The following is a 24,658-nucleotide window of genomic DNA, read 5'->3' as shown; positions in this document are numbered from 1 at the left end:
ATTAGGCCCAAGCTATGTCCCGGTAAGGAAAATTTTCATTCATTAATATTATACTTTAAGATGATAACACTAAATGTTATTTGGTCTAGTGGTTAAGACTTTAGTATATCCTCTTGAGGTCATGAGATCAAACCCTATACTATGCAATTTTCACGTGACATCGTTCCTTCCTTAGACACGCCTTTTAATATATTAGTATAGATTACACCAAAAAACTAGACAACTAATAAAGTGAAAGTGAATGTTAATAATGACTTTTCAAGTTCTAGAAAAAGAAAGGTTAAAATAAAGACATATTCTTTTTGTCCAAGAAAGACATATTCTTTATGCCCAAGAAATGAACTTTTTTGCCTCTTGGTATTGACAAATCAGCAGCTTCATAAACCGCTGTTAAACCTCACTTCTTTATAAATAGTCATATATAGCACCCATTGGAAAAATACCATTCATCACAATTTTCAACATAACCATTCTCTGAAATCATCATCTTTTTTCTGCTCTCTATCTTTCAATTTTGTCACTAAAAATCATGGGTAATACTTGAAATTTTCCATTTTGCCTAAATTCACTTGCTTTTTCTCAAATTTTGTTCTGTATATAATATTTTATTTTTGGGTAAATCATGATGATGATGAACATATTCTTTTTGGTGTTGATTTTTCAACAGGTTCTGAAAAGATCAAGATTGGAATTAATGGTAGGAAAATGCTACTAATTTATGGTTAATTAATTGGGTATTGACTAAATATTATATATGTTTGAGTAATTACATGAATTAATTTGAATTTTTTTGTAATAGGATTTGGAAGAATTGGTAGATTAGTAGCTAGAATTGCTCTTCAAAGAGATGATGTTGAGCTTGTTGCTGTTAATGATCCTTTTATTTCTACTGATTACATGGTATTTTCTTCATTAATCTTATTACCATCCAAATAATTCATATTTTTTTTTTTTTTGCTATTGTTTTGTTCTTAAATTTGTGGATTAATGGGTGAAATATGTTGGGATTTTTGGTTCAGACTTATATGTTCAAGTATGATACTGTACATGGACAATGGAAGCACCATGAAGTGAAAGTCAAAGATTCAAATACTCTTCTTTTTGGTGAAAAACATGTTACTGTCTTTGCCTCTAGGTAACTGTGAAATGCTACTCTCAGAAAGCTCTCACATAAAAGCGAATTTATGAGAATAATCCTCATTATAGTTGGTCTTCTCAAACATGTATTATTACATAATATTTCAAAATGATCCAAGAATGTTAAATGATTGAACAAATTAAGCAAACAGAAGAAAAAAGGACTGGTTTAACAAGTTATTAGTCATTTGAGATCATCTTATAAAGTCACTATAGTAGTTTTGAGTATTATAGGAAGATCACCCATAATTAGGCTTATTCTTATTCAATTTTCCTTTGACTTATGGCATAGAGAAATGTTAGTTGAACAATTTTGGAGATTTGTAGAAATTTTATGAGTAAATTATTTTTGTTGATAATGTAATTATAGGAATCCAGAAGAGATCCCATGGGGTGAAGCTGGAGCTGATTTTGTTGTTGAATCTACTGGAGTTTTCACTGACAAGGAAAAAGCTGCTGCCCACTTGAAGGTATAGTAGCCAATGTTACTCCGACACCTTCATTTGCCTCAAAAACCGGGTGTCTTGTCGTGTCATGTCCAACACAACACCTTACGTGGATACTTTATTTTATGCTAAAAACTTGACTTTTTATACAAAATACCAGAGTCGGACACTTGGACATTCGTATCTGAGTAGACACTCAATCCGTCTGTTTGAATAACATAGATAGTATCTCTTAGTTATATGCAACTGTGATATGATGAGGAAGTGATACATAGTTTTATGGTTGGATATATCTTCTATAAAGTTGCATTAAGAAAAAGGACTCTTAAAGGGAACAAATATGTGTATAGGCTACAGACTACAGTAGGGGGCCTAGGGGCGGACGTACATCGGTACATTGTGCTTAGTGGGGTCAGTTGAAGCCATTTAAATCTGAAAATTTTAGATATTTTCCTTACATAATTTGAGATTCTTGAATATTTTCTTGTAAAATTGTTTATTTGAACCCATTAAAAGTAGTAATTTATTTCGACCCTACTGAATACATAGTCTGGATCCGCTATTGGATTACCGTGTCAGTGGTAGTTGAATATGCAATGGAATGCTTTTTATTTGTTTTGCTTGGTTAATGTGATTTAAATGTTCTTTTTGTTTTTGTTATTGATTTATAAGATCATTCTTAGGGGATTACTAAAGCAAACTATCAAATGGGCTTGACTTTCTTTTCATTTACTTTTTCCTCTAATTGTTCCTTTTTGTATCAGTTTCGAGTTTTTGATCTAATATTGTGGATGTTGATGATATTAAGGGTGGAGCAAAGAAAGTGGTAATCTCTGCTCCAAGCAAAGATGCACCGATGTTTGTTGTTGGTGTTAATGAGAAGGAATACAAACCCGAAATCGACATTGTTTCTAATGCTAGCTGCACCACAAACTGCCTTGCTCCCTTAGCCAAGGTTTTTTCTTCAATAATTTCTTAATCTCTTTTAAAAATTACCCAAGAGGTTATTTGTAAAAACATATGCTATATTTTCATTATGTTTAATTATGTGGTGGTGTTTGTTTAAAAAATACAGGTTATCAATGACAGATTTGGCATTGTGGAGGGACTTATGACTACTGTCCATGCCATCACTGGTAACATTTAGATTTCCTCTTAGAAAGTCTATTATCATATCATGATTTTAAATCTCGGATGTGGTTGCGATCATAATACTGGTCTGGGATCCAGTAATGCTGGCAATGCAGATGGTTTTCGCGATAAGCTTAAGAACCTTTACAATGCATGTAGTGTTGTGGCCGAGATTTATTACCATGATTTAGTAGGAAGTGAATTACCCTTACAGAGCAAACTTGTGACATTTCGTCTCTTGTTAGTTGCTCACATTTGCTAAACTAGTTTTGATCTATACGAAATTTAATTGCAATTGCTTCATTTTTGTGGAAAAATATAGCTACACAAAAAACTGTTGATGGGCCATCAAACAAAGACTGGAGAGGTGGAAGAGCTGCCTCCTTTAACATCATTCCTAGCAGCACCGGAGCTGCTAAGGTAGTACTAGTAGATTTTATTCCCTCTTATTGATTAAATACTTCGCAATCATTATTAGCCGATCTTATGAGATTAACCCATGTTTAGTAGTAATTAAGATTAAGATTCATGATTATTTAACATGGAAATTTACAGGCTGTGGGTAAGGTGCTTCCATCATTGAACGGCAAGCTAACCGGAATGTCATTCCGGGTTCCAACAGTTGATGTTTCGGTTGTTGATCTCACTGTTAGGCTTGAGAAGGAAGCTTCTTACGATGACATTAAAGCCGCAATCAAGTAAGAAAGGAAAACAACAAATTTGGTTGAATTTATGGTTTTTCTTTGACTGATATGTTTATGTTCTTTGCTTAAAATGTTAGGGAGGAGTCTGAAGGCAACCTCAAAGGTATCTTGGGTTACACTGAAGATGATGTTGTATCCACAGATTTTATTGGTGATAACAGGTATTTTTGCACAAATTTAGAATTATGGGAAAATTCCTCATACAACACTTTGTTCTAGCCATTTTCTGATGTAATTACCTCCACGATTTTACCCCTCTTAACTATGGAAACCTCATATAATTAGCTTTTTCGTCCAATCGAATGAGGTTTTCCAAGTTACGAGTCGTTACAAGAGAGGGTGAAAACGTTGGGGTTACCAACCTACCATGACCATAAGTACTACAAATGTTACATTAGGATATGTACGTTTCGGATCCTATTCTTATATGTATAGTATTGTTATTGTAAACAAGAATTTAACTTAGTGCTGGATTGTATGTGTATATAGGTCAAGCATCTTTGATGCAAAGGCTGGTATTGCTTTGAACAAAAACTTTGTTAAGTTGGTTTCCTGGTACGACAACGAATGGGGATACAGGTAATTTGAGCCTCATTAGTTAGCTGTGTCAAGTCTCATTATCTGTTAGAGAATGTTTTATCCTTAATGGAAACTTACACTAAAATTTGCTTGTGCTTTGCAGCTCGAGGGTGATCGATTTGATCGTATACATGGCTTCTGTCCAAGCTTGATCGCGCTGCTCAGAACTATGCCAATGTGGAGTATTTTTGAGTTCTCTTGTTGATGTTGTCAAGAATAAAGTTTAAGGCTTTTGCCTGTTTACAAAGGAGATGGAATTAGCTCAAAGATGTTAATTAAGTTGTTCTGGTAGAAGTTTGTGAGCTTTTACTTTTGAAGGTGAAAGTTTATGAACTTTAGTTTTGTATTATATGGAAATTTCAGTTATGATTATTTTTGCTGGTTTGTTCACTTTGGGTGAAGAGGATGCTCTACGGTCTGCCGTCCATATTTTCTTTTTAAGCCCTTGCCCAAGTTTTGTGTGATTTCTGTATACAATTACAAAGGTGATTTAATTAGGCCTTAGAGCCTGATCTCTTCGGCATAAAACAGCTGAATTGAATTGAACTGAAATGAATAGTGATATGTGAGAGTAAAAGTATTGTCCAGAGCTGAATTGAATTGAATTGAATTGAACTGAACTAAATTGAACTGAAAATAAGTTGGGGAGAACAGACCCTTAATGTCTTTGCAAAATTTTAACTAATCTAACTGTCCGTGATATAGAAGTTAAAATTAAATTCGTTTTTATTGTATATTTGTCAAACTATTAACTTTTATACATGATTATGTGCGACCTAAGTTGGAACTTAAAACTGGTAAAAATTCTTATATATATATATATTTGTTGAGATCGTCGAACATTCTTCTCCTAATTTGGCATTGTTGTTACCTTGTCGCCTAGTCATGAGCAAATGAGAGAAGAGAAAGGATGGAAGAGGAGAAAGAGGATGAATTTTCATTTTTATAATTTAGGAAGATGAAGAAGATGGAGAGGATGGAGAGAAAATTGAAGGTTTAGAATGTTATAATGGATGATGGTAGGAGGAGAGATGAAGAAGATGAAGATGGAGCTGGGAAAGAGAGAAAAAAGATAGCGACATTAGGATTTCGTCAATAGTAAAGGAATTTAAAGAACAAAGTCCAAGTTAAGGTGTATATATATGAGAGAGTTCCCAAATGTGATGAGCAATTTGAGAATTACGTCAAATCTCAGGAGTAGTTGAGGTAATTTCCCTAGAAATTATATACAAGTACGATAATTGCGATTTAAATCTTATATACACCTCAACTAATTTAAAAGTGTTTTTTTTTTTTTTTTCCCACCTTATAAGTACCTTATTTTATTATTATCACCTGTTGTTTTATTTTTCAAATTTACCACATTAAAGTTCTGGACTCACTAAAAACCATCACCTAACTCGTTCTTAGGCCAATGTTCCGTCCAAGTGCGGACCAAATGATGGATATAAATCCCCCCCCCCCTCCCTTTTACTGTCTATCTCCTCGATTTCTCTTTCTTTCCTCCCTAAACTAAAAGTATTATTTTCTCACACCTTTCTTCCATCTCAAATCTCAAATTCCTCTCTTCTAAACCCATATTAATTTAGGGTTTACACTTGTCTGTCCTATTCGACCATAATCAAAGGACATTTTTATTTTTAATCAAGGTTTAAGAGTTAGGGTTCTTGGTTTTTTTTTTTGGGGAAGAAGATTGAGACATCATGTGCCTATAAGTAATGAAGATAAATATGAACTAAAGCAATTTTTAAGCTAAATAAGACCAAATGACCCAGTTTAGACCTAATTACAAAAAATGCCAAAATCAAGCAAGAATCTCGACCTATGAACTTGAATCCATAAATCATACATATAGCAACTTAGAAATTTGCAATTACCATATCATTAAGGTCAAATATCTTAGAAAATTATAAACCTTAACTTGATTTTAGGTTTTTATGAAAGAATGCAAGAGAGAATTGTTTTTTTTAAAAAAGATGAAATGAAATATCGGGGTCTAAGGGGAAACAAAACATAAAACAGTTAGGTGGGTCCCACTTAGTCAGATTCTTTACGTGAGTTGAGTCAATGTGGTGATTTTTAGCAAGTTAGGAACTTTAAGGTAGTAATTGTGAAAGATGTGCTAATGCACACACCAAGTTGCTTTTAAGATGGTAAAAAAAAACTTATTAAATCTAGTTATACTTTTTCCGTTCTGAATCAAATGAAACAAATTCACTTTTACGCATGTCAAGGTATTATTTTGACCACAAATATTTATAATTACATATCATTAAAAATTACAAAAATTATATTTTATGAAAGTACGTCACTAGATGTACAAAACTTATTAAAAGAGACGGTCTAATTTCAATATAAAAGTAGACCTAGTTACTAAGTGGATTAAACTAGTCATCGGATGAAATTAAACTAATCACTATTAGACTAGTTCTCCTTTTAACATTGGACTTATCATTGTCTAATTTTGATTTAAAAGTAGACGGTCTCCCATACAACAAACTCTTACTCTCTTAGATATATCTAACAAGATCCCACTCGATCATTTTTCAACATGGAAAGTATGAAAGTGAAAAAGTTAAATTGTTATATTTAATTTGAAACGGAGGAAGTAAATATGATGAAAACTAAAAACTGCCCATAAGAGCGAGAAGCCGAAAACATAATTCATTTCATTCAGAAAGAGCAGCAGAAGTAGCAGAGATATTGGTGTTCATTCTCCGTTGTAGTAGCTTTGCCAAAAACCGCAAAAACAAATTGAGGTTATTTCTTTCTCAAAATTTCATTCCTTGCTTAATATGAACTCATGCAATAAAGTTGTAATCTTGTAGTTCTATTTTGATAGAATACTTCTTGTTGAATTTAATGATGTTGTCAACTCACTCTCTACTTGTCTTTTTAATTTCTAATTCAAGGTCTATAAATATAAAAAATAAAACAAAATTGTGGGCATTTGGTAAATGGGATTTTTTTTCCTTTTCTTTTTCTGAAAAACCCAAGTGCCAAAATGAGATATTGATTTTTTTTGTGTTTTTGATTTTGAGGTTGCAGGTGAAATTTATTGGCAATTGTAAACTATTTGTTATTCAATGCAGCATATTTTGTTGAGAACCCTTGTCAGAAATTGTTTGAATGAAAGGGTTTTGAAACTATTGATTGTATCAGTACCTTTGCATTGGCAAAATGCTGCTTATGTTAGGTGTTATGACTATGCAAAGTTTTCAACATTTTCTCCTTCCCAAACTAGTCACTCCAATAACGTAACAAAATCGTCGGATCTTCAATTACTAGCTAGCAAGATTCACGTGGGTAGTAATGAGGATGAGGTTCTGAGCTCTTTGATGAATGATGAAGTTTGTGAGGCAGTCAGCATTAGTCATGCCCTTGTCGATATGTTGCTTCATCGGTTTGAAAACGATTGGAAAGCTGCGTTAGGTATTTTTAGATGGGCTAAATCTCGCCCTCATTTTGAGCACTTACCTGAAGCATATGATTCAATGGTAGACATATTAGGAAAGGCTAGGCAGTTTGATAAGATGAATGAATTGGTGGGTGAAATGCTTGAGAGGAATTTGGTTACCCTTAAAACTCTGGCGAAAGTGATGAGAAGGTTTGCTGGTGCTCGGAGATGGAAAGATGCTGTCAGGACATTCGATGAGTTGGGAACTTTTTGTTTGGAGAAGAATGCTAAGTCTATGAATTTGTTGCTTGATACGCTTTGCAAAGAGAGACAAGTAGAGATGGCGCGTGCTATCTTTTCGGAGCTTAAGTCTCATATTCCACCAACTGTGCACACGTTTACAATTTTCATTCATGGTTGGTGCAAAATCAAACGGGTTGAAGAAGCATATTGGACACTTCAAGAGATGAAAGGGCATGGTTTTTCTCCTTGTGTGATAAGCTATACAATTATCTTACAGTCTTACTGCCGTCTGTCTAATTGGAATAAGGCTTTTGAGTTACTTGAGATGATGGAATCTCAAGGCTGCCAGCCCAGTGCTGTTACTTACACGACTATGATGTCTTTATTGTCAAAGGCTGGCAAACTTGAAGAAGCACTACAAATAGCTGACAGAGTCAAATCATCTGGATGTAAACCTGACACCCAGTTTTATAATGTATTAATTTATACCCTTGGAAAAGCTCAATGCATAACGGAAGCCTTTGATATTTTTAAGGTGGAGATGCCTAAGAATGGTGTTTATCCTGATACTTCCACCTACAATACATTAATTAGCATGTGTTGTTGGCATGGACAAGAAGGGATGGCTTTCAACATTCTAGAAGATATGGAAAAGGAAGCACTTTGTGAGCCTGATCTTCGGACATTCTATCCATTGCTAAAAGCCTGCTTCAAATTAAGGATGTCAGATAGTTGCTTGACCAAATTACTGGATGATATGGTTCTCAAGCATCATCTTAGTCTTGATGATTCAACGTATTCACTTTTGATTCATGGTCTTTGTAGAGTGGACAGATGCGAGTGGGCTTTCCGTATATTTGAGGAGATGATAGGTAAGGAGCTGACACCGAGGCATCAAACTTGTCGCCTGCTTCTAGATGAGGTCAAACAGAAGAATATGTATGATGCTGCTGAAAGAGTTGCGCTTTACATTAAAAATTTGAAAGATTCCTTGCAGCATAAATATCCAGGTTAGCAGAGTCAATATTAATCCTTTTTGCCTTATTGTCTGACACAAGTCGGCAACTTCTATTATATGCAGCCCGTGACTTTAAACTGCAAACCTCCATATGTTCCAGCCCATAAATTGTTCATTTCTTTACCCTATGTCCAGATTTCCAGAAACTAAAACTCTATAGATGACTCTATTTCTATAGAGCTTGAAGTTTGTGATGAGTTCAACTTGCTGTGTAAAATTAATAGACTTTTCTCGGAATTTTTTGAGACCATGACGGAAGCATTAGTTCACTGTCATATGTTTCCCCTATTATTCTCCCTATTAGACAGCCTAAAGGATAACATATACCAGTCTAATCCAATTTGGTTTAAGACATTAAGTGAGGAATAAATTAGAACACTATGCACTAAATATTATCTGGCTGTAAATCAGTTTTCTTAATGTTTTGTGGAAGGCATGTCTAATGGATTACAATGAATCAGCCTTATGTACTTTGGCTGTCGATTTATATCAGAAGTATTTTAAAGGAAATATATATTAGCTAATTACAAAGGTTACTAAAAATGTTAATCGCATGTGGTTGCCATGAAAATGTCAAACATCAACATGCACAAAAAGTTTTGATTACGTAGATACATTTATAATCTATCTGAATCGGAAGACATGTAACATAAGTGCTGAAACCACGACATGTTACAAAGTTCTGCCTGGTTGATGTTTAACCTATGTCTACTTGTGAGGAGTCTCTTATAAGAAAAGCATAGTAGAGGACTACTCCTTTTGGATGGAGAATTCGTCTTTGAACCTAATAGCAATATGATATGTGCTCTGGGATAAGGAAATTGTCAATGTGAGTGAGTAAACAATGGAAAATAAAGTGAAATAGAGTAAAAGTTTTAGGTTACCGCTCATCGATGGAAAACCCATTTAAGAAGCTACAAAGGATCTTAATAAAACTCTAAGAGACCCTCTTCAGGTTGCTTACGGCTTGAAGGGCCACAAATGCTATGAGAATGAAAAACAATTGTCCTCAGTGAAGGCCAAATACCATTTTAATGCCAAATGACAGTGTTAAACCAAATCATATAGACTGCCCCCAAATGCATAAATATCCATTTAATGCCATTATGAATATTTAACTCATTCCTATGACCAAGGCCACCTCATAAAGCCCAAGTGAAATTGTCAAAGTAACCAATGAGACTGTATGACCATAGACCTAAGTTTAATAGTCCATACTTGCGAGATCTTTTCCATAGACCATTGGTGTATAATAATTTTCGGTGGATTTTGGCAGAAGTTTTGCAGAAACCCTTACTAAGTGCTACAACTCCTACTCGTAAAATTGAAAATTGAGAACAAATTTGGGCAGAATATTAGAGGTCCCAAGGTACCAAGCTGTTCGATCCCATAGATGCGTAGACGCATCACACTCGTAAGCTCCTTGATACATACATATTGTGAAGAATTCACGCTTTTAATAACTGGTGCTTGGCAATATATCTTATATTCTTAGCAAACTTTAAAGGATGTTAGAAGTTTTTTCATTTTCCTGATAGTTACCAGGACAAGAATATGACTGAGGCTAATACTTGCAAGACCTTTTCTAGATACTGGTCGATTATTTTGAAGAATTTGGAGGGAAGTCTTCTAGAGTTCGAGACAGCCTCCTAGTTTCGCCTAAGGTGGGGATTAGAACAACTGATGACATCAAACTTAATACCATCTAAAGAAAACCTGACTTAAAGGCTATATTTCTATGAGACTGTTTTGGAGTCAACACAAGATCTTGAACAGAAGCCTCTGTTGGATGCTGAATGACCAAGATAGCATATAAATTAGATAATACTTCCTCCGGTCTTAGTTAGTTTATCCATTTCTTTTGCACAGAGTTTTGGGAGAAACAATGTTGTGGGACATAGAAAGAAAGAGAAACTATTATTTTATATCAAAGTTGAATATATGTGTGATGGAAATAGTGGTCCCATTCCAAAAATAGAAACAAAAGAAATGGGTAAACTAATAAGGGACATTCAAAAAGAAAAACAGGTAAACTAATAAAGACCGGAGGGAGTAGTAGATCTAAGATGATTACCCTTGAGGAAGGTCTTAGGTCATACCTATAGGACATGATTCTGGCTGATTCCATTGTTTTACTTCGGACTTTTTGCTCTGTTTCAGCGCATAGTTTCTTTCTTCTATCTCTCATGTGAGTGTTCCAAGTTCTGTGATTTGGTAGTGGTTAATATTCTCTTGGTCACTTCTGAGAAAGCAAGCATGTGATCTATTGAAGATAAGACCCATTGGCTACCAGGATACTAAATGCTCTTAATAGTAAATACTAGGGAGTAGGAAGAGTTGTAATTGCACTTTGCTTGGCTTGCTGTTTTGGTGATGATATCAATGCCAATTGTTCTCCATGATATTCCCCTTGGTGTGTAATTCATTAGAGCCTATGCGTTGATTGCATGGATGTGCTGTTGGTATATGATTTCAACTTGAGCATCACTACAACACTAACTGCCTTATTGACACAATTCTAGTAGAAAATCTTTTCATGTATACCTCTATGAATTCTTAAGTGTTTCCTTAGGGGAACTTCATTGTCCAAGGAAGCTGTTTGTCAAGTCCTAGCAGGAGGATTTTAGAATTTCCAACTTTCAGACTCCTATCACTGAATGTCCCGGGAAACTGATGACCTAGCTAGACCTAAGATTGGTTTCCGAATCTTGTCTGGGAAGATGGTTGATATTTTCAAAGGAATTGCTTGGGAAGTTTCCTGGAGCTCTAGTCCCCTAAAGCAACTTCCTAAGGTTGCTTGGAGTCTTCACTAAGCACTGGAACCATGGTTGGCACTGCACCCAAAATCATCCTAACATTACTAACCAAAGGCTAACTCAAATACTGCAAATCTTTAGAAGCCGATACAAAATCTTAATGAAACTGGAGGGACTTGAGACGCTCAATGATTATCGGACCAATGGGTTGACAAGATCAATACAAGATTGATTTGTCTCTAGCAAAGGTTATACATGCGTTCCGGAGCCATTAATTTGGCTTATTCCATTGTATTACGTTGTCTTTAAATTAGCACCTCTTCCCCCACTTTAGCATATTGCTCTGTTAAATCTTCACTGTAGATCTTTAAACTTCTGCAAGTTAGATACTGTTTGATTCTCTCTTCATTACTTAACAGGTTCCAGACCAAGCATCGTATCTATTGAAGAATAATAGCCGCCGGAACACAGATGCTCACCATGCTGCAAAAGGTTGTGATAGCACAAGGTGATTGGGGGGGGGGGTGATACAAGCAATGTCAACAATCCCTTGTATCCCTTCAAAAAAACAATCTCTTGTAAGATTCGCCTGTATATTAATAGCTTCTTTAAGATTTCATAGTAGATTGCATGTGCCTTGTGCTGTTGAGTTCTGATCTTTGCCTTGCTCGGAATTCGATGTGTTTCTAGACTCTAGATTTATAGTAGGAACCCTTCCATGCATATCTGTCATTATTGAACTATTTGTACATGATTTTTTTTTGAAAATGAAACTGTTGGTTAAACCTTGGTGAAATTAGGGCTCAATTCTATCTTTTGGACTCCAGGTGTCTTTTTGCATTGTCAACCATCTTTGGTGAAATGAGCTCAAACATTATATATCAACTGTTCCAGATGCAGTAGAATGGACTTGAAAGATGCTCTTAATCTCAACACCTCAATACAACCATGCTGCCTTAAAGGGAGGTCATCAAGGGAGCTCAAGAGCTTGTTCTTGGGAGACAGAGGATATGACTTTGCTGGCTGTGGGCCCAAATTGACTTGGGGTTTCTTCTGTTACATTCATCAGAAACAAACTGGAGTGAAGTAAGGATAATGCAAATGATTTCAATGGCAGTGTTAAGCTCGTTGCGAGCATAGTCATGCAGACACGACTCATCAAAATACTGCAAAGGTATACTTGAAAATTCATTCTAGTTTTTTTAACTTTTGAATTAATACACAATGCTTTCATTAAAATGTCTTTGTAGTTATATAGCCAACTTCTTAGATGAACCTATTTAAATCATACAGAAAGAAATGGAGACAGAGGGTCTATGTGGAAGACCACTTGAGATTAATTATGGCTCATGCAGCCAACCCATCTTATGGGGATTTAGGCTTTGGCCTTTATATTGTTGTAACGTCTTTAAGTGTAGCATTAAGTGTTGCTTCTCAAGACTCGGTTTCTAAATTTTTACTTCGAGTTTGCTTTGTGGAAATATCTCTTCTCCAAAGAATCTGTCTTCCAACTTAATAAGCAGTAAACTCAGCTTATGAGACAGTTTTAGTCCACTTTCTTTCATCACAAAGAAACAAACAAAACTTAGGTATTTATGGACGACATTGAAGATTAACCATAATGAGAGTACTTTGAATGTTTCTCTATAAGTCATAAGTTGTGATAGTTATGTATGATGGTGACTGGTATCACTTTGATGAATCATCAATATCTTGTATTACGAAATTCTTTAAATTAAAATTCTCTTCTTATTGCTTATGTTCTCCTTTTAGAACTGACTGACATCTTGTGGACTCCAAAAACCCAATTAATTGGATATTGGAATTGCAGAAGCCTATTGTTGTGTGTTGTAGCTTAATCTGTTGCCAAAATGCTGTGACTGTTTGCCCAAATGTCTTCTGCACAACTTTTTGGTTGGAACTTAAGTACCAACATGTTAATATATGGGTCAAAGGCTCAAAGCTGTGTCTGACATAAACCTATGTTCTATCATATGCACTATTGCATATAAACATCAATTGCCCTGTATTATACCTAGCCAAACTGGCCCTGATTGGAATAGGCCGACTCAGACACATATTGTACCTTGAACTAGCCACCCAACTTTGACCCAAACGTAAATTGATCCGAGTGAACCCGATCTAAAAATGACTAATATGATTGGGTTTTCACATGAATTGGATGACTATAGACCCAAATTTGCCCAAACTGGATTGAGCCAAATTAAATACATCACCAAAATATAAGTGGAATTGGATGGTCTTGAAAAGAATGTAGATCTGACTAACTGAAGCTATTTTGTCAATAACTGCATAACATATTGTACATTCCTATCAAAAATAACTGCATAATGTTTACATTCTTGAGAATAGCTATAAAAGTTTTGTTGCTTGGACTCAAGTACCTATGTCCGACACGAGTACGTGTCCAAGTGTCCGATTTTGGCTATTTTATGGAACTATTTTCAATTTTTTTGGCCCAAAATGAAGTGCCCAAGTGTTCCACCTATGTCTGAGTGTCAAGAATCAACACGGGTACTTGAGGTGAAATAAAGGGCCCGCCAATATTCAATATCTAATATTGTGATTTTCTTATTTGAAAAAAAAAACAGATTTTATGTAGGCCCTAAATATCCGGCAGAGTCAAAGGAAGTAGTATGGTATGGACTTCCATATGAATATATGATTCATTTTAGTAAAAAGTCATTTCTGCCACTAAATCTTCTGGGTGTTGCCTTAAGTCTTTGTCGGTGGCTTAATGTCAGACATTTCATGTTTTTAATTCACTTAGATCTGTTAGCTACTTAGCTGTATATCCCTTTTTCTTTTTTTCAGAATGTTTTTTCTATTGTGGGCTGTTAGAACTTAGAAAACCTTGCCATTAATTTCAACCGAGTATATGGTTGCATATATCTTGACCTCCCTTAGCTCTGAAAACCAGTGTTACTGTTACCTGAGCTCGAGTACTCGACTACGTTCTAAACCGTACAAATTCATCCAGTGGTACAGTCTTGTGCTACTTTAACAAAACTAAGTAGCAAATGTCGTTCTTGCACCCGTTCTCGATACCAAAACGTACCACAAAGTATGTAACACTAGAGAGCGAACTTACAGTAAGTATTGTTAGTTGTTACCATACTCAGATATCTTTTTGTTATTTACCCAACTGGTTATTTGCATAGGATACCTGCATTTTTTCCCATAATGAATCTAGTATAAGAATATGTTAGTCACATGAGGCATGTTTGATAAGGTATAAAAATAAAGAAAAGAATGAGGAATCAATTCGGTTGATCCAAGGGAGTTTAACAAACAATGATAGGACACCAAGATAGAGACAAAAAGGGATTGATGAAATTAGCTTATTTAGTTCCATGATGTTTCATTTTCTCTCTCTTATGTGGAGTTGTCATGTGCAGTGTGGTGGACCTAACTTTACCCCCAAAATACTACTATAAGATGGGGACTTTTATTAGATTGATAGTAAAGTGAGATCTTAAATCATTTATTAGTTACATTATTATGTACCAAAATAAGTGTTTAGATTCTCTTCAAAGTTCAATATAGACAAGTTTTTATTTTATATTAGTTTTATGAATTTATTGCCACTTATTACAATTATTAAGTGGCTTTGCTGCAATTTCTTGATATCTACCTTTGTTTTTTTGTTCTTTTGGTACCTTGTACAACCTTGTTATTGATAAATTAATTGATAAGTTGAAAATCCTTTGCCTTGAGAGATCAATGTTAATTTTTTTTAAATAGTGTTACAGGAAGATGAATGTTTTTGAAGATTTTTTGGAAAAAGCTTTTGTTTCGTAATACATCAAGGGTTCATTCAGGTTCATCAAGAGCAAAAACTTTCCCCTTTTTTTAGAAGAGACTAAAGGAGTATAAAAAGTAACTGCAATAATACAAATAGTATGTTTATACTAAAATATATAAATTCTTATTATTATAATTATTATTGTAATAATATTTTCTTTTATAGGAAATAACAGTAATTTCTAGATTGTCTATCTATATATTATATATATACTACCTCCGCCTCTTAATACATACAACATATTTCTTCTTGGGATGTTTCATAACAACATTTCTCTTATTGAAAAATTCTCACACAAAAAAAGCTTCATTTTATTATTTAAGCACATGGGTCATGTGTCACTCTCTCTCCTCCTCGTTGGTTTATGTACCATTTGCCAATGTTGCATGAATTAAGAAACGGAGCCAGTATACATTTTCTGGAGCATAAAAGTTACAGTGGGAAACATCAGGGTACAATTTTCTTTTTTTGGGCACATTCCCCTCTTTTCTCCAGTAAACAAGCCTCAGGAAATGAGATCTGAGTTCAACTATTCTCTGTATGTGGGTAGATAGGATATTAATGGAAGTAATCAGGGAGTAATAAATAATTCTAATTCTCATGCCACTTTTCACTTTAAAATTAATGGCCATAAAAGATAACTACCCTATTTACTTTTTTCCTCGTGATATCTAATAGGATTCATATAGCTAAGACCCACTTTATATTATTCTCTTTCACTCTCTCAGTTCACTGTCATTTTCTTACTCAGAACTTTTTACACCCTTTTCCTTTTGTAGTATTCACAAGGCAATACAGAATCTTGAACTTTTTCTGCTCTTTTTCTGTTTTGGGTATCAGAAAAAAGATATGCTCATATAAGTTGGTTATTATACCTCTTGTTCTCTTTCATGAAATTTAGCTCTTGATAGGAAAAAAAATGCCTAACTCATACTTTCCACTTAGTTGGGAAAGCACAGGAGATCAATGGTGGTATGCAACCCCCATAGATTGGGCAGCAGCCAATGGCCTTTGTGACTTAGTCAAAGAGCTTCTCCGCATTGACCCTAACCTCCTCATCAAGCTCACCTCCCTACGCCGAACACGCCGCCTTGAGACTGTATGGGAGGATGGGATCAAAGCGGCTGATGCCACGCCCTACAGCGACGTGGCCCTTTGTAGGGCTTGTGTGGCCCGGACCCTACTCATGGACTGTGAGCCTGGACTTGGTGATGGGCTGCAGCAGAACTCTTTGATGAGAGCAGGCTATGGTGGGTGGCTTCTCTACACTGCTGCCTCTGCAGGGGATATGGGATTTGTTATGGACTTGCTTGAGAGAGATCCTCTTCTTGTGTTTGGAGAAGGTGAGTATGGTGTCACTGATATTTTTTACGCTGCTGCTCGGAGCAAGAATTCGGAGGTTTTTAGGCTCTTGCTTGAATCTGCTATGAATGTGAATAAAGGTAGTGGTGAAGTAGGGGAGGGTTTTGTAGAGGATATGATGAATAGGGCAGTTCATGCTGCTGCTAGGGGAGGGAATTTGGAGGTTCTTAACGAGCTTTTGTCAGATTGTTCTGATGTTTTGGCTTTATATAGAGATTGTCAAGGTTCCACAATATTGCATTCTGCTTCCAGTAGAGGCCAGCTTGAGGTGAAAGATCTTTCTGCATTTTGCCTCTTATTTTTCTTTTGGAAATATTATTCTATGGAATTTATCATGATTATACTCTGCTTTACTAGATTTGGATTGATTTTGATTTTGCTTTGATTCTTGAATTTATCATGAATATATTCTTAATTTATTTCTGCCTAGGATCTCATTCTAGTGTATCTTGGTTACTACATTGCGATTTACAGTTACCATCTAGTATGGATCTTTGCTGTAGTCCTTGCAGTCTTACTCTTATCCAAGATCCGAGCCGATTTATCTATCCCCAGACCCGATTTTACCAAAAATCTGAAAGGAACTGGACCTGACCCGAATATAATCTCATTTAAACCTGAAAACACCAAATGTTGAATCGACCTGTTGGGTTGTTACCAATTTAGATTGGAAATGACCTGACCTGAAAACCACAGGCACGAATCACTCCCTCCCTGAGGGATCTGCCCTGACGCAAATTGGAAGGATAGACCAAAAACCTTGACCTGAACCCAATTCGAAATACTCTGATTGCCCCCTTTACAAGTTAGGCAACTAACACCATACAACTGATGAGCCAAACTAAAATTACCGTTTGGTTGAAGGAAGGAGAGAGTAATGAGGGCATAATGGATTTTTCTCGCCATTGAGTTGCTTTACTGTTACGCAATTAGCCCGATTCTTCTGAAAATCCCATAAGAACATAATTTTTAGGGAGAGAAAGTTTTACATTATAAGCTCAATAAGATAATAATCTACCAAGATTTTTCGATCAAATTTCCTTCCCCAGCAAAACACCACACAATTTATTTACTAGTTTCCGCATTGCAACTTGGTTAAAATTCTTGTTAATCTATCAACCCGGAATGCAGGTGGTTAAGGCTCTAATTGCAACATATAGTGGTATCATCAACTCCACTGACAACCAAGGAAATACAGCATTACAAGTTGCTTCCTACAGAGGGTACTCTTCTGTAGTGGAGTTCTTAGCTCTTGCATCACCCGCACTAACCACATCAAGAAACAATGATGGGGACTCATTTCTTCACATGGCAGTTGCTGGGTTCCGGTCCCCTGGTTTCCATCGAATCGACCAGCAAATTGAGCTCATCAAACAGCTTGTAAGTGGTAAAATCATCAAGTTGAATGACATCATCAATATTAGAAATAACGAGGGCAGAACTGCTCTGCACATTGCTGTTGCTGAAAACATTCAGTGCAATGTTGTGGAACTCCTCATGAAGGTATCTTCAATTGATTTAAATATCCGTGACATTGATGGATTAACCCCTCTGGATCTCCTAAAGCAATGCCCTAAAACACCAACATCCAGTATTCTGATCAAACAAATAACCTCAGCTGGAGGAATTTCCGACTGCCAGAATCATACTGCTAGAAGTGCTCTTGCCAGACACTTGAAAATGCAGGGCATTGGGACTAGTCCAGGAACTTCTTTCAGATTGCCAGATGCCGAGTTGTTCCCATTTGCAGGAGACGAGCATGACTCCGACTTGAGTTGTGAACCGCCGAGTGGTAGATTCAGCTCTTGCTCTAGTGAAGTAACAAGCAATTTTGACACTGAGAGCAACAAGAAATCAACTTTTGTTCGTTCAGCTTCAAGGCGGTTAAGGTTCCTCCTCCAGTTTCCAAGGAGAGGTGAGAGGAAATTCGCAAATATGAAGATGAATGAAGAGCACAATGATGTTAAAATACTTAAGGTACAGGGAAATGTAGATGATACTCTAACACCACTCAGGCAAAAATTTGCAGGGACAGGTAATCCCAGCCATTCTGCACGCGAGAAATTCACTGTAAGCTTAATGCAAGGAGTGATCCAAGGAACACCGCCCAAATCGTGTTTTCACTTGGGTCATTACTCTCCTTCAAGCCCGTTTTCGAAATCATTCGCATCTTCCCCTTCCTCAGCACATAAGGTAAAGGGTGATTCTGAAGAAAAAAGTGTCAGAAGATCTTCATTTTTTAGTGGACCTTTAAGTGGTGAAAGATCATTAGTGGGTGATAAACATAGGAGGGTAAGCTCTTTCAATAAGAGTTTGATGAATCAGTACTTCTGTTTTGGAGCTCAAGGGTTGGCTGTGGAAGAGTCAGATGCTTGTACTAGGACAAATAGTAGTTGCAGAAGGCTTGTCTTCTGAGGCATTTCAATACTATTGTACAGTTTTGAAAAGTTTAGTTAATTACAGAATTTTTCCTTTCCCTCTGTCCAATTTTATTGATAATTGGTTGATTAATCATTAATCTTACAACCATTTTTTTATTTTTATTTATACAATTTGAATTTCATACTTTCCAATACATAACTTTGACCAATAGTTTCATTCATTCTGCATAGGCTCAGAAATTATTTAATTATACTTCTGTTTTTTTAGATGTAACATTTGATAATTTAATTCACCCACCAAAAAGGCAAATGTTGCAACATAAAAAAAAAAAGAAACAGAGGAAGTAGATAAGTAAAAGTTATTAGAAGTTAATATTTTGAAAATATATGTTAAGACAAATCTAACAAGATTTCATTTATGTTTATGTATAAATCACCAATAATGGTCAAAATTAAATATGTAAATAATCCAAAAATACAAAGTGTGTAGACAAAGAAAAATGAAAAGAGTTTATCCTAGAGAAAATGGAAACAACTGAGAGCTTTATAATTGAGGAAAGAAACGTAATTGGTTCCCACTAGTTTGATAATAAGGATATCTTCAAAAACGGTATTTGTTACTTAACATTCATACCAAACAATTAGAAATGAAAACGCTTATTTGAATATGTTTCCTATGTCAACTAATTCTATACCAAACACCCTCTTAATTACCTACGCGGCTACGCCGTAGTCTTTCGTTTCTCACTTCCTATATTCTATATTGTTTGTGAATTGGCAACACACCTTAAAAAAGTAATGATCACATAGACTATGGACTCTCTTAGCTTGTGTGTATCTTATAAGGTAAGTATTGCCGTATTGGTGTCTAATTGTAGGAGTCTTTCAAAGGGTCTAAAAAATGCATTTTGGTAATTCGACGGGTTGTTGGTACCAAATTAAAAATTTGATATCAAGTGTAAATCAATTTCATACCAGCTTAATTTCATATCAGTTTAACTACGATTTAGTACCAATTTATCGTTGGAGTCTCTATAGAACTACAAGGCACTAATTGTAGTATATTAGTATCCATCAATCACATATAGCTCACTTACCACCCACAAAACTATAAATTATATAGAGTAAAAAAAAAAGAAATAAGAGACATTCCATAGAAACCACAAACAAGCAACATTATAGGATCAATAAGCAACATTATAGGATCAATAATGAAGTAACATCAATTATTTAATTACTATAGACCCAAATTGACTACAAGATGGTTTATTAGAAGTTCTAGAGTGGGACTTCGGATATACAATTTTTTTTTTGGCACAACTTCTCGTTCTAATAACTGGAAGGAAGGCTCACAAACTAAATAACACTAATAGAAACTATCATTATTTAGAAACAAAAACCATTATATACAATCAAAATCCTAAACCAATTAACATAATTAAGTTAACCATGTCTTCACAACAATATATATGTTGGCTCTTATATATCATCAACTGATTGTTGGCCTATAAAACTACGAATAGAATTCGTAGTTCTTGGCAGTTTGAATTATATTCCTTAGCGCTCCAATAGGTGCCAACATCATCAAGAGTCCTCCAAATATAATGCAAAACTGAAAAAAAAAAAATGTAAGTAGAAAAAATTTAAGGGAGAATTATAAAAATATAACCAAAAAATTAAGTTTTTTGGACATTAATTAAAATTGCATACCCAATTGGTGCACCATGTAAAGCTAAATCTTTTGGGCTTGCAAATTCGTAGCCAAATAATGCATGGAAGCTGCAAATAAAAAGTGGGTAGCTATTTAAAAATTCGAGAAATCATTCTTATATTTATTTTAAAAGTTAACCGATGATAATTGCTAGTTATACTCCTTACATAATTGACTTTTATTCATTAGAACTTATTTTCATTTATTCGTAAGTTGATGAGAACAAAGCCGGTCTTAGAGTGAATAAACAAGATTTTGACTTACGAAATAGGATGTTGGAGCAAAAGCAAATCCTCCAAAGAAACCAAGAAGACCGCCAAAGAAAGGGAAAGTAATGGCAACAAACACTGTAAAAGCTGAAACCAACAAACAAAAACTAGTTAGTTAAGGGCTTGTTTGTTATCAAATTTTTTTTTATTTTTTGGAAATTAAAAGTAAAATGATGGAAACAAAAAAAACAATAGTTTTATGTTGCCAAATTTCCATTTTGACATATTTTTGTAAAAGTATATACTGTATCGAGTAATGATATTCCCATACCCGGCATGGGCAAATACCATGGCATTTATGTAATTTTTATGACAAAAGTAATATTAAAAAATTATAAATTTTTTGTTTTTCATTTTTTTTTTCCGGGCTTGTTAGTTGAAATCTTATATCATATCTTAACAATATCTTATCATATCAGTTAGCTATTAAATCATATCTGGATTACATCTAATCATATATGTAAATGGTATGGGAAAGTTGTCCCATACCGAGTATGGGACTATACTTTCTCATACTGTATCATATAATTTTAGATCTTGAAACTAGCAACTGAAAAGTAGCAATAATATAGACCATGCTCTAGCATATAAGAAGGTACTCATTCTGTTATTAGTTTATCCGTATTCCTCTTTCGGGATGTCCCTTATTAGTTCACTTATTTCTATTATTTCTATTTTTGGAATGGACCCACTAACTTTTCATGATACACACGTTCAACTTTAATGTAAACCAATCTTTTCTCTTAACTTATTTTTTTACAATGATAATTACACGTTTTACATTCATGGAAATATAACATACCAACGTATACATTGCGAGTGACGAAGCGAAGGATGCTGGTAGGCTTGAACTTCATCTTTTTCACCAAGAAAGTCTCCAACATGTCAAATACTGGCATGGCAAATACCTAGAGTTGCCGCCAATATATATAAGTAACAAAAGATTGGTGTGAAAACATTACAAATAAATATATTGCTGAAGGGCATTGATAATAAAGAAAAGCGACCCATGTGAGAACAGAGATAGAGAGATTATTGCCCAAAAAGAAGTGTAGCAAGTAATGTGAAACTTCCCACAATAAAAAGTGTAGCAAATATTATGAAACAGATGAAGTAGAAAAGTTAGCGAGTGATTAAGTACCTGGTAGCTCCCAATGACATGAACGAGAACAAATACATTAGCAGCAATTATAAGCCAAACAGGCTCCTCTAGACTAATAAGAACATTATCTTCAACAGAGTTGCCAAAGGTGTAATACCCAATCCAAGCAACAGGGAAGTAACAAATAGCAACAACAATGTACGCGAACTTTACACCCTTCCACATTGGTTCTTTTGAAGGTCTTTCAGGACTCGAAGGCATTGTAGCTTGAATCTCCAACACTACATTGTGACCAGCAAAAGCAAATGCAACATCTCCTAATGCTGTGAAAAAATTCATTGTTTGTGCAGTTGGGGTTTTGCCTCTATAAGAGTAATCCACATTCTCGTTCACTCCTTTCACTAGGGATGCGGCCCATGCTATTGTAGAATAACTGTGCATTGCATTCGTAATAAGTTACAAACAATATGATTATTCTTTATCGAGTTATAAGTATGATTTACAATACAGGCCTATGACTAGTAAAAGACCATTCAATCATTTTTTACCTCAAGGACATAATAGCAGCCGCTAAGGAGATGATAGACACCGAGTTCAAATTGGGGAGGTGTGATATAACAAAATGAACGGAAGAAAAGATGAGGATGAAGTAGGTCAATTTAATGGGTTTGCAATCATGGCATACTAGTTCATGAATCTTCTTCATTGACTTGCCTCCGGTGACCATATATACTATGTCTGAGCCCACTTCAACGATGAGTTGTTGTGGAACTACAATCCACAACCCCAACTTCTCTCCAAATGCATGTTGGCCGAGCTCGTGGTAACGATCAAATCGCTTCCCTGGAATCATCTCATGCATCTCCACCATCTCCCATAAGGTGTATAATGTCACTACCCATGACAATACCATCACTGTTACTCCTGGACCCCTGAAAACAAAACAAAATTATTAGAGTAATATTGTATGTAAAAGGATAGAAAGGACTTTTACAAGTCGATCTTATGTCTGTATTGTAAACTGACAGGGCCGTCTTGAAGATTTTGGGGCCCCGGTTCTATTATGAAAATTGGGCCCTAAATTTATATAAATTTATAGAAAATAAAGATGGAAGTTTAGAATTTTAAAGCTAGAAAGTTGAAAATCTAAATATAAATCATTGACAAATTTATTAAGGGTGGGAAACAAGGGTGATTTCTTCAAATATGAAGTAAAATTTTCAAAATAATATATTTTGAGACCTTAATAATTTTGGGGCCCCTGTGCTGTTGGGCTTCTTGCACACCCTCATCTACCCCTCTATGTAAACATTATATATATATTCAATGTCAGGGTTAACGTAAGATCATATACGATTAAGATGAGTGACGTAAATTAAATTACATACCATCCAAGCTCCGACATAGCAAAAGGAAGGCTAAGAACACCAGCACCAACCATAGCAGTGACATTATGGAACGTTGAATACCACCATTTTGCGTTCCGATTGGAAGTAACAGGCAACCAATCATCAATGTTGACATTATTATCTAATGTCATATTATCAACTTATAATTTCAGGATAAAAAAGATTAGTTAGAGAGGACAAACTTAAGTACAGTACATAGGATGATAGAAAGAAAGGGGATGATAGAGAGAGAAATTAAAGGAAACAAAAACTTGAAAAGTTGGTTCAAGTATCAGCAAATGGTATCTTTTATAGGGTATATTTGAGCTATTTTTTTGGTAGAATAGTCCACAAGAATTGAGTTTCTTAGTTTCTTAAAATAGAAACTTAGATTCAGATTCAGATTCGTTTCATTGCCTAAAATTAGGACAATGCATAGTGCATTTAATTAAAACTAGGTGCAAACTGTAATATATATTCTATAGCTGGTTTGTTTTTATAATTTTCTTTCTAAGGGAAAAGTAAATAACTAATAATATTTTTTGTTGTGTCACCCTAAAGTGTGTATATATATATATATATATATATATATATATATATATATATATATATATATATATAGGGGTAGGATCCGCTGAAAACACCTCTTAATCTGAAAACAAGGGTAACTTTTAACCCCTTTAGGGTAACTTTTAACACTTTTAGGGTAATTTTTTCCAGTTTTGGGGTAACTTTATTATATTAAGGGTAGTTCTATATATTTCAAGGAAAACTTTATTGATTATAAGAGTAACTATTACCAGTTTTAGGGTAACTTTTACCATTTTTAGGGTAACTTTTAGCAATTTTAGGGTAATTTTATATATATTTCAAGGGTAACTTTTAGCACTTTTAGGATAACTTTATATGCTATAAGAATAACTTCTTCCACTTCTAAGGTAACTATAAAAATAATGTACTACTACAACAACAGTTGCCTTTATGTCTGTTGTACACTTTTTTAACTCTTTCTTTACCAACTGCCATTTCCCCTTAACTTCTCCACACAAATCATGAAAACTCTCTAATCATCTTCATCTTCATCAAATAAAGAAATTTTACTGAAATTTCCATGTCTTCTCCGATCCACCATATCCACAACCCAACTTTCTCTCTCCTCCACGACACCATCACCATCATCATCATCACATCACACCTTCTCATCTCCT

At 34.9% G+C, this 24,658-nt stretch overlaps 4 protein-coding genes across 5 annotated transcripts; 3 read left to right on the top strand and 1 right to left on the bottom strand.

Moving 5' to 3' along the window:
- The first annotated feature begins 381 nt into the window (after positions 1 to 381).
- Positions 382 to 4,369, top strand: LOC104897637 (glyceraldehyde-3-phosphate dehydrogenase, cytosolic). The gene is made up of 12 exons (XM_010684569.3): positions 382 to 533; positions 668 to 697; positions 800 to 900; positions 1,020 to 1,135; positions 1,508 to 1,607; positions 2,392 to 2,538; positions 2,659 to 2,719; positions 3,037 to 3,134; positions 3,270 to 3,412; positions 3,496 to 3,579; positions 3,908 to 3,997; positions 4,101 to 4,369. The coding sequence occupies exons 1-12, from the start codon at positions 530 to 532 to the stop codon at positions 4,147 to 4,149; spliced, it is 1,023 nt and encodes a 340-aa protein (XP_010682871.1). The 5' UTR covers positions 382 to 529; the 3' UTR covers positions 4,150 to 4,369.
- Positions 4,370 to 7,074: 2,705 nt separating this feature from the next.
- LOC104897635 (pentatricopeptide repeat-containing protein At3g04130, mitochondrial) lies at positions 7,075 to 11,750 on the top strand (the record flags this gene model as incomplete). Its single annotated transcript, XM_048646328.2, has 2 exons — positions 7,075 to 8,647; positions 11,228 to 11,750. Coding segments are annotated over 2 exons (1,614 nt in total), but the record flags the coding sequence as incomplete, so codon positions are not given.
- Positions 11,751 to 11,973: 223 nt separating this feature from the next.
- On the top strand, positions 11,974 to 19,164 carry LOC104897636 (uncharacterized). 2 transcript variants are annotated; one of them, XM_048646327.2, is made up of 4 exons: positions 11,974 to 11,989; positions 12,306 to 12,585; positions 16,183 to 16,867; positions 17,731 to 19,164. In XM_048646327.2, the coding sequence occupies exons 2-4, from the start codon at positions 12,554 to 12,556 to the stop codon at positions 19,012 to 19,014; spliced, it is 2,001 nt and encodes a 666-aa protein (XP_048502284.1). In that variant the 5' UTR covers positions 11,974 to 11,989; positions 12,306 to 12,553; the 3' UTR covers positions 19,015 to 19,164. The 2 variants fall into 2 exon arrangements, with proteins under 2 accessions (XP_048502284.1, XP_048502283.1); XM_048646326.2 differs by lacking the exon at positions 11,974 to 11,989 and having other exon boundaries at positions 12,241 to 12,585.
- A 1,182-nt stretch (positions 19,165 to 20,346) lies between these two features.
- Positions 20,347 to 23,974, bottom strand: LOC104897634 (lysine histidine transporter-like 2). Its single transcript, XM_010684563.3, has 7 exons — positions 23,451 to 23,974; positions 22,611 to 22,994; positions 22,102 to 22,495; positions 21,763 to 21,868; positions 20,956 to 21,047; positions 20,691 to 20,759; positions 20,347 to 20,592 (listed from the first exon to the last, which is right to left on the bottom strand). Exons 1-7 carry the CDS (start codon positions 23,600 to 23,602, stop codon positions 20,494 to 20,496), a joined length of 1,296 nt encoding a protein of 431 aa, XP_010682865.3. The 5' UTR covers positions 23,603 to 23,974; the 3' UTR covers positions 20,347 to 20,493.
- Between the last annotated feature and the right edge of the window lie 684 nt (positions 23,975 to 24,658).

Source organism: Beta vulgaris, chromosome 6 (assembly GCF_026745355.1).
Source record: "Beta vulgaris subsp. vulgaris cultivar EL10 chromosome 6, EL10.2, whole genome shotgun sequence".
In the NCBI taxonomy this organism is placed as follows: Eukaryota; Viridiplantae; Streptophyta; class Magnoliopsida; order Caryophyllales; family Amaranthaceae; genus Beta; species Beta vulgaris.
The sequence above is the reverse complement of the archived record's forward strand: the minus strand, read 5'-3'. Positions and strand labels throughout refer to the sequence as shown.